The sequence below is a fragment of the Emydura macquarii genome, unplaced genomic scaffold (genome assembly GCF_026122565.2).
Source record: "Emydura macquarii macquarii isolate MOO-44397 ecotype Brisbane River unplaced genomic scaffold, CSIRO-AGI_Emac_v2 contig_1305, whole genome shotgun sequence".
Taxonomy (NCBI): Eukaryota; Metazoa; Chordata; order Testudines; family Chelidae; genus Emydura; species Emydura macquarii.
In genome coordinates, this window is record NW_027131442.1 from 147,215 (window position 1) to 165,523 (window position 18,309).

Genomic DNA, 18,309 nt, shown 5'->3' on the forward strand with positions numbered 1-18,309 from the left:
TGTCTTCTAGCAGGGCAGCCTTGGTGGCGTAGGTGTAGTATCTGCTTCGCCTTCTTGCTCTATTTTTAAAGTACTCCATGATAAGCTGCGATGTATTTGTCACGCTCACAATTATAGTGCAGAGTTGAGCTGGCTCCATGTCTCTGCAGCAATGGTGATCGCGTGGAGTAAAAAAATGGTGCAAAAATCCTTTTCCTGTTTGTTTGGGGGGGAGGGAGAAGGGGGAATCAGCATTGCATCCTGGGATGAAGACACTCATCCCAACAGCCACCATGGCTAGTTGCACTGTGGGATAGCTACCCTCATTGCACTGCTTTCTAATCTGAATTAAGGCTGGCCAGTGTGAATGCAAGAGATGAATGCAAACAGCATAGTGTGGACAGTCTGCTGCAATTTCTAAAAATCAGCTGCTGAAAGTTGAATTCAACAAAGTCGAAGTCCCACAGTAGTGTAGACATAGCCCAACAAAGCTACTGCTGTTCATTTAGGTGGTTCTATGTCAGTGGAAGAGCTCTCTCCTGTCGACATAGCGTGACTACAAAAGTGTTTATGCCAGCAAAACTCATGCTGCCAGGGGGGTGCTTTTTCCACACCCCTGAGTGACAAAAGTTTTGCTGCCATAAGTGCTAGTGTCGACAAGGCCTAAGAGACTAGCAAATGGTTTGTGTGTGTGGTGTTGGTAGGGGGTTTCCTTTTAAATACTCTCTACAGCTGAAGGGTAAGGGAACAAATTGTTGAAATGAAAACTCATCTTAATACTTTGCATTTTGAGGGCTTTAGTTGTTTCTCCTTCTTTCTCTGTACTTTAATGTAACATAAAAGGCTGTTTAATGGTGTATTTGCTATGGAGCTAAGTGGTCTGAGGTGTCTGCATACCAAAACCTTGTTTAAAACTGTTTAATGATGAACAGTGAGAGGGGTATGTTATAAAATCTTTTGACTCTGTAGGCCGGTTGTGGGCTGGGTTAAAGCTTCTTATGGGTTGTGTTAAAACTGTATTCAAACTGATGTGTGAACACACCCTTCACTTAAGATAGTTGTAAGAAACATGAAAGGGACAACACCTGCAACAATGCCTAGTAGAATCTGCCCAGAAACTAGCACCTTGTGGGCAGTGGGTTCCACTGGATATTGTGACTCTGTGTGTGTGTGTGTGTGTGTGTGTGTGTGTGTGTGTGTGTGTGTGTGTGAGAGAGAGAGAGAGAGAGAGAGAGAGAAATTGCAAGACCAGAGAGAAAGATACAAGCAAAAAAAAGTGAGAAAACCAAGCAGTAGGTGTGAGCACTGTGTTACCCTGGAAAAAGCTAGAGAAAGAGCTTCTGTGTCTGCTGGCTACAGAATATGGGGCCTGTAAAGTAATAAACTGGTCCTTTCTTAGTCCTTCCTGAGTTCAGCGAAACAGGAGATTGCATTAAAAAAATACCAGTGTCCATTAATTTCTACTTCCAACTGGGGCCCTGAAATGTGACTAGCTACTTGGCTCATTTATTCCATTGACATTAATGCAACAATACACAACAGTCATTGACTAGATACAGTAGCATTATCTGTTACAGTTGGTTTAAGAATATTATAGAATGTTGACATCTTTTTCAAATAAAATTATATGGGAATTTTCCATAAGCAATTAGCTTCAGGTTTGAATATAGTATACAATCTCTTTTATTGGAGGCTAAAGGAAATTCTTGTTTGTTCACTAAATGGATGATTGTAGTTTGGAACCAAAGATTATGGTTAGAGGTGGGTGGGAAATGGTTTTCCTATCCCATCAAAATTTTTGATATTTTAAAAATGTTCCATCCCAAAAGTTGATATTTTCAAAATTTTCACAAATCGAAAAGCTGGGGAAAGAAATCGATTTTGGTCAATCAAAAGATTTTGTTTCAATGGTTCAAAATGAATGGACCTTTAAAAAAAATTACCACATTTTGAAACAGTCATTTTGAACCAAAAAAGGTAACTTTTTATTTAAAATGCAAAATGGGACGTTTAGATAATTTTAAGTTTCTTTTTTCTTTCAGCATTTTTCAAAATGAATAATTCATTGAAACTGGCCCTTTCTCACAAGAAAATTTCCATTTTGACAAATAAGTATTTTCCAATGAAGAATGTTTAGTTGAAAAATTCCTGATCAGCTATAGTTGTGGTCTTCTTTTTAGCTGTGTATTCCTAACTGATGTTTTGTTCACAGATTAGGAAATAACCATGGTAGGGAGTCACAAAATGTTGGAAAAGCCTATTGACTATTCTGTTCCCCATCTAAATAAGTTCCTGGCCCAGTTATACACAGCAACAGAAAAATAAATTGAATTTCACTAAGCACACGCCTGAGACAACTTGATAGATTGATGATAACTTTCCTTGTAGTATAACTCACACAGATGATACTTTTCCCATACACAAACATGGCTCATCTATTTCCATTCATTTAGATCATATTAATAATGACATTCCTTAAGAAAATATCTTCTGATATACTGTCCTTCTCAGGGCATCCTTCACATCCTTGTTCCTCAGGCTGTAGATAAGGGGGTTCAGCATGGGGATCACCATGGTGTAAAACACTGAGACTACTTTCTCCTGTTCCAATGAGTACCTGGAACTGGGCTGGATGTAAATAAAAGTGAGAGATCCATAGAGCAAAGAGACGGCTGTCAGGTGGGAGGTGCAGGTGGAGAAAACTTTGTGCCTGCCCTCAGTGGAATGGATCTGCAGGATGGCGGAAAGGATGAGCAGGTAAGATATAATGATGGTGAGGATGGTGAAGATTGCAATGATGCCGGAGAAGGTGAAAAGCAAGAACTCACTGGTGTGGGTATCCGAGCAGGAAAGCTTCAACAGTGGGGGGATGTCACAGAAGAAGTGATTGATGATATTAGGCCCACAGAAAGATAAGCTCAGCAAAGAACCTTTGTGCACCAGGGAATTTATAACACCACCTATATAGGACACAGTAACCAGAAGGATACAGACCCTCCTGGACATAACCACCCTATATAGCAGTGGGCTACAGATTGCCACATAGCGGTCATAGGCCATCGCAGCAAGGAGGAAACACTCTGACCCCACAAAAGTAGCGAAAAAAGAAAACTGGGCAACACACTGAGCATATGGCATAACTTTACGCCCTGATAGAATATTCACCAGCATTTTAGGAGTGATGGATGAGGAATAACAGAAATCCACAAGAGACAGATTACTGAGGAAGAAGTACATGGGGGTGTGCAGTTGGGAATTGATCCTTATTAACATGACCATACCGAGATTCCCCATAATGGTGACAAAATAGATTATGAGGAACGCCACAAAGAGGGGGACCTGCAGTTCTGGATAATCCATCAGTCCTGAGAGAATGAACTCTGTCACTGTGGTGTGATTATTCCCAGCCATTTTTTTTTTCAGTCTGCTTTGTTTTTTATCTGCCAAGATAAGAAAGGTGATCAGTTTACACCTGGAATGGCTATATTACAGGAATTAATCTGACTATCAGTGGGAGGACAGAGAACACAATATATTTTCAGCACTGCAATGTACCTGCAGATAAATTGATTAGAGCTGATTAACTGGGTATTTGAATGGCAATGTTAATAGTAAGAGTCAAGTAAATCTTTGATTAAAAAAAGTGACAAATTTTTCAGTGAATTTTGAAAATTCTGACAGTTTGCATTCCATTTTGTTGTGAAACTCACCAGATTTTTCTCCCTTTTCACATTTATTTTTGAAAATGGTGATTACAGCCACATCACAAACAATGGCAAGCAAAGACAAAAATGGGTAATAAACAGCTGAACATGGAGAAAAATGGAAGTCTAAAAAACAATTATTTTCTCCTGTATTTGCCCGCCTCTAATGATGATAGGAAGGTGAAAAATACCCTGCTTTGTGAGTGAACTTTCATAATGAACTACAATATGTCAAACTGACCTATTGGTGAGACAAGCTGGGTGAAGTAAAATCTTTTATTGGACCAACTTCTGTTAGTGAAAGAGACACATTTTTGAGTTACAGAGTTCTTCTTCAAATACCGGCTACTGTTTATTAACATAATATCTAAACATAATTTCCTTTTCATTTACCATAAGTCATAATTAGTGTTATGCTTTTCTTGTAGCCAATTTTGGAAACCATTGGAAGAGAAGAATAATTTTATATCCATTGAAAGTTTTGTGCATTTAACACAACATTAAAGAATTGCCATTGATTAACATTTTTATTATAGCCACTAGATTGACAACTTTCTGAGCTGGTCTTCTGAAAACTGCTAATGTAATATTTTAGTTGCATTTCCATCAATATATGATTGCCATCCATAGAATTCTAAATACATGAGGGCAATCTATCCCTCAATCCTCCTGTAGTTTCCCCTCCGTTCTTATGAAAGCTATTTTAATAAACCAAAAACAACAAAGCAACAACAAAATTAGACCAATTGAGCATGGTGCATTTGAATTGCAATGAAATATATGCAGTTTTTAATCATCATTTGGAAACTATTTTACACTATGGAAATCAACTTGTTAGACATTTCCCGACATTTGTTTAAAAGTAACCCCAAAGGCCTGGCTTTTGTCACTGCAGTCCCGTCTATAATAAACAGCATAATACAATACTTAATTCTTACCTAAAACATGAACTGCAGCTTTCAAGGTGCTACAGGTATTATTGAACTCATTACCACTGTAGTTTATCTTACAAAAGAATACATCTGAGGTCTGAAAATGGCTACAATTTTGCATGCAGAAATTCTCATTCCAAGCAGATCCAAATGATATGAGAGCACATTTCAGATGTTTTCGAAATGTAGGTGAATATTTATGCCACATCTGTCAAAGCCCAGAATTATCAGACTTAGTAAATGAAGAGAGAAAGCACTCATTCTTGACTCTGAAAGGGGTCATGTTAAGGGATGATTTTTATAGTTGAAGTATTGGCCCTTTGAGACATAATCCCTTACGTATCTCAGAACTCTGGATTTCAGGGCAGGGCATAGAAGTGGTCATTCAATGTGGTTGTGTTTTCTGACACCAACGGTTAATATTAATCTGTGGTGGTAGACCTAATTCTCCTGTCATTTATAATGGGTTCATACTAACATAACTCCATTTACCCTGCAGTAATAAGCTTTAAGCAATAGCCACTTGTATAAGCAAGAAAAGAATCTCGCCCAGTGTCTTTAAAAGTTGGACAAATTCTTCTACTTTTCCATCTATCTCATTGTCTTAATTTCCAAGGAAACAGTCCCATTTTGGTTTATACCAGAAATCAGAATGTTTTCCCAGCAAAAATATCATCTTACCAGGCAGAAATAGTGATATGTTTTTGAAAATTAGAGGTAATAATTTCAAAAGTGCCAAGTGAGTTAAAAACACAGGTGCCATTGATTTCCAATGAGATTTATATTCCTAATTCAAATAGGCAGGTTTGAAAATCTCACCCTATCTTTTAAAAAAACCAATAAAACAAGCTACAAATCTATATTAGGAAAGCATAAAGGTTTCAGAGAAAAATGCAAGAGTCAAAGTTGGTACATTCGCTTTGCCGTTTTCTGAATACAAATCATTATAATTCAAGCAATTCTTTCAGGGGATTTCAATTTTTTTTATGGTTTCTTGCACTTATTTTTCAATTTAATACACTTCACTTTCAAATTTATACTCACTAAATATAGTCCTTAAAGCCTCATCCATGTCCAATGACTCTTGTCAATCCAGGCCTACAAATACATACTATTTCTCAAATAATGCAATATAACATTATAGACTAGAATCTGACACATATTTAAAACTAAGCTACTTTGTACTAGTTCAGTTTATGACACTATTTTCCCAATTAAGCAACAGTTGTTATCATTCCCTTTCTTTTGGCTAAATTTGTTTCCTAGAAGATATTTCTGAAAAACTGGAAAAAAAGAAGAAAAAAGACACAAAATTATTCAAGGGCTGGAGAAAAATGCTTTACAGTGAGAGATTCAGGGAGTTTGATTGGTTTAGTATATCAGACAGAAGGTCAAAAGGTGATTACAGTGTATAAGTACTTTCATGGAAAGAAAATGCTAGGTACTAAATGGCTCTTTAATCCAGTGGAGAAAGGCATATAAAGAATCAATGGCTGGAAGTGAAAGCCACACAAATTAAATTTAGAAATAAGGAACACATTTTTAACAATGAGGGTGATTAATCATTGAAATAAGCTACCAAGAAAGTGGTGGATTCTCCATCTTTTGAAGTCTTCAGATCAAGACTGGATGCCTTTCAGGAGGATACGCTTTAATCAAGATGAAATTTGATGGCCTATGTTATACACAAGGTCAGACAAGATGATCTGATTGTCTTTTCTAGCCTTCAGATCTATACATGAATATATGATGAGAAAAAAACCAGAACAAAGCAAAACAAAAACTCAGCTATCCCAATATACTCTATTTTGATAATCTAGATTATAGTGAAAAGTATAATAAATGTGTAAACCATTTTTCATCTTAAATTATTAATTAATTATATTATATTATATTATTACAGTGGGAGTCACCATGTGGTGCTGTTACACTTAGTTTTACAAATTCTTTTCCTTAGTGTAGAGGCTGTAGAAGAAATGCATATTGTTGTTCGTTTTGTGGTATAATTTCTTTTTGGTGTAGCTGTTGCAAGCAGCAAGAGAGCTTGCTGTCTGCCTTAATCTCTATTACTAGAGTCAAATTTTTGTACAGAGTTGCTCCCTGGAAACCAGGGCTGGTGTTGGAACTGAAATTTCTGAGAAAAGGACATGTTGTTTGTGGCCTGCATGCTGTTTGTGCCCATCTTGGTTCAAGGGCAGGGGTATATAGCCTCAATAAACAAGTTGCAATAAGAGAATACCTAGACCTCCCTGCATCACTGTTTTATCCATCAGCAGGACACCAACTTGCAAAGCCCTGATGCCAGATACTGCTCAGCAGAAGAACAGTAGTATTACAGCCACATCACAACCCATGATCCAGTTGTGGGGCTTCAGGCTCTGGTCCCGGTCCTCAGATGAATGGTGGCAGGTGCCAGTCCCAGGCTTACCTGCTCATTACTCCTGACCCCCACTTTCTCCCTCAGTCCCCCATCGTCCCCAGCCTCCGCTGTCTACCCTCCTCCCTATCCAGGGCTTAGCTTGTCCCCTTGCTTGTCAGGACTGAGTAAGTCTGCTGTGAAAATTGATATTTGTATGTTTGTTAATATCACTTTTCACAGCAGACTTAATAGCTAGCTGGAGGACCATGAAAAGTGATATTAAAAACATACAAATATAAACATACAAAGCTAGCAAGTCTAACAAATAAACAACAAACAACCAGAAAAGCAAAATAAACAACAACAAAAGAAGGCAAGAATGTGCAAAGCACCTTATTTGTGTTTCTATTCTGTTTAGGTCCAGTAAAGAGTAGAGATAACTGTACATTATTTTATTATTGAGTTTGCAAAAAACAAACAAGCCTTACATAAATAAATTTAAATGATTTGGACATGCAGATGGGCATATTTATTTGTTTTTCCTAAAAGTTACTTATTTTAGGAAAAATTGTCAGAGTGGCCACCAGCTGAGGTCACCAAAAATTTTGTTGTGAGAACCCCTGGTCTAACCTATTCTTAAAAACCTCCTTAAAAATGACAGAGATTCCACAGCCTCCTATGCAATTTGTTCCAGTGCTTAACTATCCTGACAGTTAGGGAGTTTTTCCCAATGTCCAACTGAAGCCTCTCTTGCTGCAAGTTAAGCCCATTGCTTCTTGTCCTATCCTCAGAGGTTAACAAAAACATTTTTTTCTTCCTGCTTGTTGTGACAACTTTTTGTGTACTTCAAAACTGTTATTATGTTCCCCTCTCTGTCTTCTCGTCTCCACACTAAACAAACCCATTTTTTTTCCAATCTTCCTTATAGTCATGTTTTCTAGACCTTTAATCATTTTTGTTGCTCTTCTCTGGACTTTCCCCAGTTTCTCCCCATCTTTCCTGAAATGTGGTGCTAAGAACTCCCAGTTGAGGCCTTTTCAGCTTATTTCTTCTCATGTCTTGCTTACAAGACTCCTGCTAATACCCCAGAATGATGTTTGCTTTTTTTGCAACGTTACACTGTTGACTCATATTTAGCTTGTGCTCAACTATAACCCCAAGTACTCTTTCCTAGGCAGTCATTTCCCATTTTGTATGTGTGCAATTGTTGTTCCTTCCTAAGTGGAGTACTTTGCATTTGTCCCTGACTGAATTTCATCCTATTTCCTTTAGGCCGTTTCTCCTGTTTGTCTAGATCACTTTGAATTTTAATCCTATCCTCCAAAGCACTTGCAACCCCTCCCAGCTCAGTATCATCCGCAAACCTTACAAGTGTACTCTCTATGCCATTATTTAGACCATTTATGAATATATTGAACAGAACTGGACTCAGGATCGATCCCTGTGGGACCTCACTCGAGATGCCTTTCCAGCTTGACTATGAACCACTGATAACTACTCTCTGGGAATGGTTTTCCAGCCAGTTATGTACGCACCTTATAGTAGCTCCATCTAGGCTGTATTTTCCTTGTTTGTGAGACAGTATCAAAAGCCTTACAACAGTCAAGATATACCACATCTACTGCCAAGATGATATTGTAAAGTATCATACCAACCAGATGTAAAGATCAAGAAAAACAGAGGGGGAAAATGCATGTGTTACAACAGCCATGTAATAAAGAGACATGTACTCACATCGTTGATCCACAGTTTTGTAAAATTTAATTATATGTTGCAATGTTAGCTGTTTTGAATTCCATTTACTGTTCATCCAACATTTGTAAAGCATGCAATGTTACAGAAACCACATTCTCCTTTGATTCCATTTGTTCTTATCAGCTCATCAGATTCGTCCCACAATAAAATTAATTGAGGACATTTTTCCCATCTATTGTCCTCCTCAGGGCATTCTTGACCTCCTGGTTCCTCAGGCTATAGATCAGGGGGTTCAGCATGGGGACCACCAGAGTATAAAACACAGCACTGATTTTCTCCTGTTCCTGTGAATAGCTGGAACTGGGCTGTATGTAACTAAAGGTAACAGACCCATAGAAAACAGTGACAGCTGTGAAGTGGGAGGCGCAGGTGGAGAAAGCTTTGCGCCTGCCCTCACCAGAGCGGATCCGCAGGATGGCAGAGAGGATATACAGGTATGAGATGATGATGATCAGGAGGGTGACTATGGCTATAACCCCAGAGAAGGCCAAAAGCACAGTCTCATTGCTACGAGTGTCAGAGCAGGCAAGCTGCATCAAGGGAGGCAAATCACAAAAGTAATGATTGATGACATTGGGCCCACAAAATGACAACCTTAGCAAGCCACATGTGTGTGTCAATGAGTTCAGAAGCCCCCCTACATATGAGCTGGCCACCAGGCAAATACACACTCTCTTGGTCATAACAACGGTATAGAGCAGAGGGTTACAGATGGCAGTGTAGCGGTCATATGCCATCACAGCCAGGAGGAGACCTTCAGTGGTCACAAACACAGCAAAGAGGAAAGATTGGGCAATACAGGCAGAGAAAGAAATGCTTTTACTCTCTGTTAAGAAGTTCACCAGCATCCGTGGAGCGAAGACTGAGGAGTAGCAGAGGTCGACACTAGACAGGTTGCTGAGGAAGAAGTACATGGGAGTATGGAGTTGGGGATCGAATCTGATTAACAGGATCATCCCAAGGTTCCCCACCAGGGTAAGAACATAAATCACCAGGAACACCATGAAGAGGGGTAACTGCAGCTCTGGACGATCCGTCAGCCCCAGCAGGATGAACTGGGTCACCATGGTGTGATTGTCCCCAGCCATTTATACAGGAGCTATGATACCTTACCTGCCAGGATAATGAGAGTGAGCAGCATGGAAGAAGGAATGGTCATTGCATGAATTAAGTCTGATGGACACTATGGGGCTTTGTCTAGACTAGACTGTTGGACCCATCAACTGATAGCCAACTAGCTCCAGTTAAGTAACACTTATGCCAATAGTAATAATATCTAGTTCTTACATAACACCTGTAATCAGTAGATGTCACAGCACTGCACAAAGGAGATTGGTACCGTTGCAATTGAATAAACTGAACATTTGTCCAAAGTCTCCCACGAGGGCAGTGGCACAGCCAAGAATGAAACACAGGTTTCCTGGGTTGCAGTGCCGTGCTCTACCTACCACATTGCCTCCCTAACCTAGACATGCTGGGTTGCAAACCTTTGTTCTTTACCCTCCCTTCTGGTCAGCCTACTCTGCCTTTGCATATGCGTTATCTGCTGTCCAGGGAAAACAAGGAAATTTTCTCACTAGTGATGTGACACTAGTCACCTACACTGCAATGATCAGAATCTGGTCCTAAATAAATAAGGCCAGTAGATGCACGGAGCACTTTACAAATATATGTGAACGACTTGGCTTTTACATAAGGACTTCATAGTCTAATTCATAGAAAGGCCTCTGAGTCACAGGAACCAATACATGCAGTAGATGGAAAGAGAACAACGCCTGCAGGGAGAACAGCAAAGGGGGGCTTTGAGAAAGAAGTAGATCTTTAGGGCAAAGTGAAGCTCTGTGCAAGCAGTAGGGGGAAAGGAGATAAAATGATAATTTGCTGCAGAAGAGGAGACAAGGAGGAGAAGAGAGGGGACATGAAAAGAGATCGGGTGTGGGACCAGAGGCCCTTGAGGGGCAAAACTACACGATGACTCACAGGTATTGGAGGTATTTAGAGTTTCCTGTGATATTTGCAGATGGGCTGAATAGGAGCACTGGATGCAAGCGCTACAAGGAGGATGATCAGATTTGCATTTACATCCAGACTTTTCAACTCCGGTTTATCTCTATGGGTCCGTCTACACAGCAAAGGAAAACCCGCCACTGGCCCTTGCCAGCCAACTCAGGCATGGGGGCTTTGCGCTGCTTCTGGGCTCAGGCTGGAGCCTGAGTTCTGGGACCCTCCCACCTTGCAGAGTCCTAGAGCCTGAGCTCCAGCCCAAGCCCAGGCATCTACATAGCAGTGAAACATCCCCACAGCCCAAGCCCCACGAGCCTGAGTTGACTGGCACTGGCCAACCACAGGTGTCTTTTTGCTAGGTAGACATACTCTATAAGTGACACAAACCAGAGTTCGGAGTCTGAAAACCCTCAAACTCTGGGGAAGCTGGGACTTGGCATCCAATTCCAGCTCTGGCGTATCTGACTGAGACACCATCTCTGTTAACAGATTGGATTCTTACCCAATATGCTCCTGGATGTTTCAGGACCTTCTGCCAGTCGTGTCCATTTTGGCTGTCTTTTCCCCTGAAACAGTAAATACAAGAAGTGCATACAACTGTCAGGCACAGTTTGTCAGCATTGTGATTGCAGACAGTTGCATTTCCAAGTACTTGGGAAACTGGATGTCACAGCTACTAGAACTGAAGGGAAACAGCTCATCCACCCCTGCTGAAGTTCAGAATTACTGACCAACCTGCCTGTGGGAGAGAGAGAGATGGCTCACTCTTGAACTGAAAGGGATCAGAATGACATGGGGTGTTGATATGAGTTTGAAGCGGCAGTTAGGGAGAGAATCCCTGAAGTATGGCACAGCTTCCAGTCTCAGTCTAGGCACAGCTGGGATCAGTAAAATGCCTGGAATAATCACACGCAGACATCTCATCTCCCAAAGCTGCATATGCTCAGGGGGGGTTTGTTTATTCCCCTTTTGTTTGTTTCAGTGACAACTCTTCTGCTTTGCGGAGCATCGTCATCTGAAAACTTCCACAGCAAGAAAGCCCTTCTCGACCAGGAATGAATCGAGAGGGAAACTTGCCTAAAATGTTTTTTGTCCTGAAGCCCTAAATCACCCAATAAACAGGACTAAGGTATACGGAAATATAAAAATTTCCAGTTGAATCTTGTTAATCAATGGGAAATTGGGTTTTCAACAAAACATATCATGATGCCTATGCATTGTGGGAGGCAAATTAAGGTTTCACATGCAAACTTTATTTTGACTTTAGCTAGTTTTTGAACACTTGACTCTCCAACTTCAAAATTCTTTGACTGTCATGTTTTTATAGAAAATATTCTATTCAGACTGACTGACTGGGAATGGGGCTGCTGCCCCGTAGACGGGCTGACTCTGAAGTGGAAAAAAATGATACAAATACATGATTATTTTCTTACTATTATAGCCTCCCAGGGTTTAAAGCTGACATTAGTGTCAATTATTCAACACACTGATTAATACCTCTGAATGTTTTTTTATTACAAATTGCAGAATGGCAATGGCTTGAAACACCAACAGTGTAACAATGCTTATAGCTGGAGTGCCATGTTTCTTTGCAGCACCAGGAGATCTTTTTGCCGTACAAGAAACTGTAAATTCTGTGACAGCAATCTCAAAATTCCAGTATGACATTACTTTAGTCAAGTGCCATGGAAATAACCTTCATGCCTACCCTCACCTCCCAAACAAACATACACAACTGTGGCTTGTAGGTGAAAATTCTCACTGAGATAAAGGTTTTTCATGGTTATTTTCAAAGATCCCCGCCCCCCCCCCCCGCTTTCCTCCCAAGGCAGTTTGGCTCCGCTCCATCCCTTTGGTCTCAGCTCCAGTGTTGTTGCCCAGAAGACCCAGCTCAGTCCCACATTCCCCTCTGTATGCCAGAGAAGAAGGAAGCTTGTATGTGTTTTAACTGGCTCACTTACCTGGCTCCAAGGGCCTGAGCTGCTGCAATATACTCCAGGCAACCTGGTTTGACATCCAACCCTTGTCACTTGCTATGTTCCCTAGCTCCAAGCTGGACCTAGGCAGGGGTGCCATTTACGGAGGCCGGGGGGAGGGGAACTGCTCCTCCGCTCCTGATTTTCATACCACATTTGGATGAAGTTTGCAGCAGGAGGGAAGATGCTGCCCCTCCTCCTCTTGCTGCCCTGTTCCTCTGCCATCTGCCGCCACAGTGCCACCCCTACCTCCCCACTCTCTGCCATGGAGCTACTGCTGGCCATAGTGCTTGAGACCGGGAGCCTGCCTCCTGATCTGCTGTGCTGAGCCGTGCTGGGGCTGATGTCGAGGGCGTCCCCTTCCTTGTCCCCATTATGTACCCAGGTGGGCAGAGCACACCCTTCACCCCAGCCTCTGCCCCGCAGAGCTTCCCCCTCTGTACCAACTAGGAACTGAGTGCATGGCCAGGTTCTGCAGCAGCAGCCCCCCCTCAGACACAGACCCTCTTTACACCCCTCTTGGCACACTGCTCCTAGCTACACCCCAGCCTGCACTCTGAGCTACCCCTGCCTGCACCCTAAGCAGTTTTCAAAATTTTTGAGCTGAGCCCCCCCACCTTTGAGTTATAATTTTTCATTCCCCCTCCCCCCCCCCACCCCCCCGACTCATTATCTGCAAAAACTAGAGTTTTCAAGATGCCTAAGTAGCCCCTGGAAGCATAGTTAAAATTCCTTCCCCTACCAAAATCTGAAATGGTGCTTCTGGGCCCAGGCTTCCTGCTACCTGGAGGAGCTCAGGCTTCATGGTCCATTTAATTTCCCCTTGTGGGGGAAGCTGGAGAGCCAGAGGCAGCTGCAGGCAAGTCCCAGCTGGGGAAGATGACAGGAAACAAAATGTCAGGTGAGGAAAGACACTGAGCTTATGGCATAGGGGGGTATGCAGTGATAGCACGATCATGGAGTCCTCAGGGACCTGATTAAGATGAATGGGGCTATTAATACCTCTCACAGCTATTGTTTCAGGCTGTCTGCAGACTCCGGCAGATGACATGGCATTGGTTATGCATTGAAGGTCATCTCCACAAATGGCTAAACACCTGGGGCTTTTTTAATGAAAGTGGAGATTCTGGGCCACAATTCTGCAGTAACAGGGTGAATTCCATGGCAAACTCTGTCCACAGACTCACACTAATTCATGAGGACTTATATGAGCGGAAGGTTTATTTAAAGGTTGGGTTTTTTTCTGAATCCCTGAGGAAGCTGTGCCTGAGTGCGCTTCCCAGAATTTCTGTCCTGTTGCCATTACTTACCATGGGCTAAACCCTATTATCCTCTGACTCAAGTGTACCTAGCAGAGTTTAAGTGTAAGGTATTTCCATGGGGAAGAAAGGATCCTAACTAAAGCTGGGCAAAATTCTTTGGTTGAAACCTTTTTTTCAGTGAAAAATGCAGATTCAGCTGCACCAGAATGTTTGCAAATTTATGTTGGGTTCACCAAATTCTTCGGGCTGGAAAAAAATCAAATAATTTCATTTCTATATTATCTAAATGATACTTTTTGATTTTTATTTGTTTGAAAAGACTTTTTATTTCAAAATTATGACTCAAGGTTGTTGACTAACAGGCTCAGTTGGAATGATTTAATCAAAGAGTATCAATCAGAGATTAGTACAGCATTATACAGAATACAGAAAGAGTAGATACATGTTCACTCTTTGATGTGAGGATGATTGATAAAGAGCTGGCTATGTATCTCTCCTTCCATGTATCAGGCGGGATGTGGCAGATTTCATTCCCCAATTCAGTTCCCATACTAGCATCGTTATCTAGGGTTTTCACACACAGACAACCTCTTTTGTCAAAAGAAACATGTTTTGGTGTCATTTCTATACATTCTCAGGTTACCTGATTTATGTGTGAAGGCATGATTATTTACAGCTGAGAGGATTAACAAGATAATATATTTCAGTAAAATATTTCAGTTAAGTATTCTTTCCTATCTGCTGTGACAAGTATCCCTTATCAGTTTCCCAGGTTTATATATGCTTATCTAAGCAATATATATATTAAGGAAATAGTTTTCCAGACTATCTGAAGTTCTATGGACATAGAGGCACCCAACACTGTTAAATACAGTCTAACACATAGAATTCCTGAATAGGGTTACTTAATGGTCAAGAACCAGTGTCCTGGGCCTTAGAATACAACACACTCTTTGTTAATAGCCTAAATATCCTAAAGAATAGTTAACATATAAATGAAATGTACAGAAAGTAAAGGATTAAAAGGGTTAATATTGATGAACAGATACTAACAATTGCATTGCTAGGTACAGCAATGCAAATCTAATCAGTATAGCTCTGAATATTTATGGGGCACACATAAATGGTACAGGTGGTGGGGTATGCAATGTGATATTTTTGTCTTTTCATGAATGCTGTGAAGGGGGTCATCATTCTGGGAACAACAGCCACAATTTTCAACAATAACTAATGATTTTGGATGTCTGTTTTTGGGAATCCAACAGAAGACATTGTGGGCCAGAGTTTGCCCAAAACTCCAGCTGAAGTCAAGGAGAGCTGTGGATGGCCAGTGCCTCTGGAAAACCAGTCTCATAGTGTATAAAGTTGGGCAACCAACATTTGTGAACGAGTCAAAAAGGATGTGGTCTCCTTAGTTTTTGCAGAAATAGGAGTTATCCATGGTTAGTCCAGCTCAGATAGCAAGCCCAGAGTTTTACATGTAGCCCATGCTAACAGCATGGTTCTCTATTCCTCTCTAGGTACTGATCCATACCAGATGTTCCTATGCCACTTTATAACTTACTCTGCATGGGCCAAAAAGAAATATTGAATGTAGGAACTGTGGCATTGACATCACAAACTTCTACCACGAAAGCAAAAGAACTGAAATTTCTAGCTTGCACCTATGGTAGACTCACAAAGCTCTTATGACACTAAAGAGAGCAAAAGCGTCACATTTTCATATTGTGAGATACAGCCTGAGCATTAATTATAGCAACACATTAAGTTTGGAGACAAGTTTATATTAATTTAATTTAATTTTATTTTATTTTTAATCTCAGATACCTGGCAATGCACCATTTCAAATAGATCTAATGATCAAGAAGCAAGAAAGGGCATTTATCTTAGAACAGCCACATGATGACATGACATTAGGTAACATTGTTCCTCTCGAGTAATTGCAAAACATAATTACAATTTGCTACATCAATTCTTTGAGTTTCATTTAATTCCTGTGCAAAATTTGCAATGCACAAATCAAGGCAGGGTCACATAGCCTATCTTCCTATCCTCCTTCCAATTGTTCATATCAATTGATTGGAATTACCATGTTGAATAAATTAGCTAAACATGTTTTTCCAGTCCATCACCCTCCGAAGAGCATCCTTGACCTCCCTGTTCCTCAGGCTGTAGATCAGGGGGTTCAGCATGGGGACCATCAGGGTATAAAACACGGCAGAGATTTTCTCCCGTTGCAGTGAGTAGCTGGAACTGGGCTGTATGTGACTTAAGCTTACTGGTCCATAGAACATGATGACAGCTGTCAGATGAGAGGCGCAGGTGGAAAAGGCTTTGCACCTGCCCTTGGCAGAGCGGATCCTCAGGATAGAGAAGAGGATGCATAGATACGAGATGATGACAATCAGGAGGGTGGACATGGCAATAACTCCAGAGAATGTTACGAGCAAAATCTCATTGATGTAGTTATCAGAGCAGGCAAGCTTCAGCAATGGGTTAGTGTCACAAAAGTAATGATTGATGACATTTGGCCCACAGAATGACAACCTCAGCAAGCCACATGTGTGTGTCAGTGAGTTCAAAAGTCCCCCTACATATGAGCTGGCCACTAGATGGATACAGACTTTCCTAGACATAACAGTGGTGTAGAGCAGAGGGTTACAGATGGCTACGTAGCGGTCGTAAGCCATGACGGCCAGCAGGAACCCTTCCGTGGTCACAAACACAACAAAAGAGAAGTGTTGGGCAATGCAGGCAGAGTAAGAAATGCTTTTATTCTCCACTAAGAAATTTACCAGCATCCGTGGAGCGAAGACTGAGGAGTAGCAGAGGTCGACAATAGACAGGTTACTGAGGAAAAAGTACATGGGGCTATGGAGTCGGTGATCAATCCGGATCAACACAATTATCCCGAGATTCCCCACCAGCGTAAGAACATAGATTATCAGGAACACCACGAAGAGGGGTATCTGCAGTGCTGGACGATCAGTCAGTCCCAGGAGAATGAACTGGGTCACCGTGCTGTGATTGCCCCCAGCCATTTACACAGGAGTACGTGATGCCATATCTGCTGGGATAACCAGGGTGAGCCTCATGGAAGAAGGAATTTTCATTGCGTGAATTAAATCTGAATGACACGACTGGGCTTGAGAGTGGGTTGGGAATATGTTACAGGAAAAAAGGCACCTAGAAGTCTGGGAAGGGTAGGGATAGATCTTTAGATTTACACTCATTTTTCATGAGGGCTGGGATATTCGTGGCTGCCTAGGAGATTTTGACATCCAAGTCTCTTTAAAATTGATTGGAATTAGGCGTCCAGTTCTCCATGGGGGCTTTGCCAATTCATATACATTATCACAAATTCCCCCCAAAGAAATACACCTGTATGTGTCTTGAATTTATGAGCTAGGTACTTTGTATTGTCCACTCAGTAACTGTAAGCTGCAAAGCATTCCCACCCTCTGATTTCAGACTCCTCCCAGATCATCTTTTTAGATGACTACAACTTCCCAGTTGTGTCCCTGTCACTGGTAACTGCTGCTTCTGATCACATCCCCTGGCAGTGTTTCAATCCCAAGCATTCAAAAACCATGAATGAGGTTCCCCAAGTCATGTGATTAGTTTAAAAAGTTTGAGATTTTTAAGAACAATAAATTATGGGTTTAAAGGTGGTCTGGGAAAGGCAATTCTGATTTGTGCAGGATTTTGACATTTCAAAATTTGATTTTGTTTGGGTTAGGATCAAACACCCAGTATTTGAAAAGTCTCTGAAAAAGGGAATGGATCCCTGGAAATTTTGGGTGTCTCCAGCCCCAGCATGTGTAACAGCTCTAAGGCTCCAGTCCCTAGAAGCCCTGAGGTTGCTAGCAGCCTACCAGGCAGGCTGCCACACAGGGAAGCTGACAGAAAACCGGGCAGGATTCTGATGGAAAGATAGGTAAGCAGAATTTCCTGTGTTCTGTGATGCTTCACTGAAATAAATTGGCCAGTCTTCATGAAATGTTCCAATTTCACTCAGTCAGCAAATTGCAATGAAATGATGTTTCGTTGGAATTTTTCTGACCAGCTGTAATTGTGTTCTTTTTATTTGCCTACTGGTTTCTGAGCCCTGAGAGGGTCACATTTTCAAAATTTTGTTAACAGCCATGTGGGCTAGAAACGAACTTTAAAAAAAACCCAGAGACTCTTACATGATCGCATGACTCCGGGAGCTGGGGCTTTAAGAAAAACACCAAATATCATGAGAGTTGACAACAGTACGGCTTTGATCTATGCTATCCCTGCTTTAGGAGCTCTCTGACCACTTGTTTGCAGGCTCAATGGCTTACACCTACTAGT

At 41.3% G+C, this 18,309-nt stretch overlaps 3 protein-coding genes across 3 annotated transcripts; all 3 read right to left on the bottom strand.

Annotated features, from left to right (window-relative positions):
* Nucleotides 1-2,454: 2,454 nt before the first annotated feature.
* Nucleotides 2,455-3,399, bottom strand: LOC137154771 (olfactory receptor 5J3-like). Its single transcript, XM_067550578.1, has one exon. It carries the CDS (start codon nt 3,388-3,390, stop codon nt 2,455-2,457), a length of 936 nt encoding a protein of 311 aa, XP_067406679.1. The 5' UTR covers nt 3,391-3,399.
* Nucleotides 3,400-8,878: 5,479 nt separating this feature from the next.
* LOC137154770 (olfactory receptor 5J3-like) lies at nt 8,879-11,393 on the bottom strand. The gene is made up of 2 exons (XM_067550577.1): nt 11,374-11,393; nt 8,879-9,818 (listed from the first exon to the last, which is right to left on the bottom strand). The coding sequence occupies exon 2, from the start codon at nt 9,815-9,817 to the stop codon at nt 8,879-8,881; it is 939 nt and encodes a 312-aa protein (XP_067406678.1). The 5' UTR covers nt 9,818; nt 11,374-11,393.
* Nucleotides 11,394-16,073: 4,680 nt separating this feature from the next.
* Nucleotides 16,074-17,012, bottom strand: LOC137154772 (olfactory receptor 5J3-like). The gene has a single exon (XM_067550580.1). The coding sequence runs from the start codon at nt 17,010-17,012 to the stop codon at nt 16,074-16,076; it is 939 nt and encodes a 312-aa protein (XP_067406681.1).
* Nucleotides 17,013-18,309: the final 1,297 nt, after the last annotated feature.

Coding starts and splice junctions, on each gene's coding strand:
- LOC137154771 (XM_067550578.1), bottom strand. CDS start 3,390: ATGGCTGGGAATAATCACACCACAGTGACAGAGTTCATTCTCTCAGGA.
- LOC137154770 (XM_067550577.1), bottom strand. CDS start 9,817: ATGGCTGGGGACAATCACACCATGGTGACCCAGTTCATCCTGCTGGGG.
- LOC137154772 (XM_067550580.1), bottom strand. CDS start 17,012: ATGGCTGGGGGCAATCACAGCACGGTGACCCAGTTCATTCTCCTGGGA.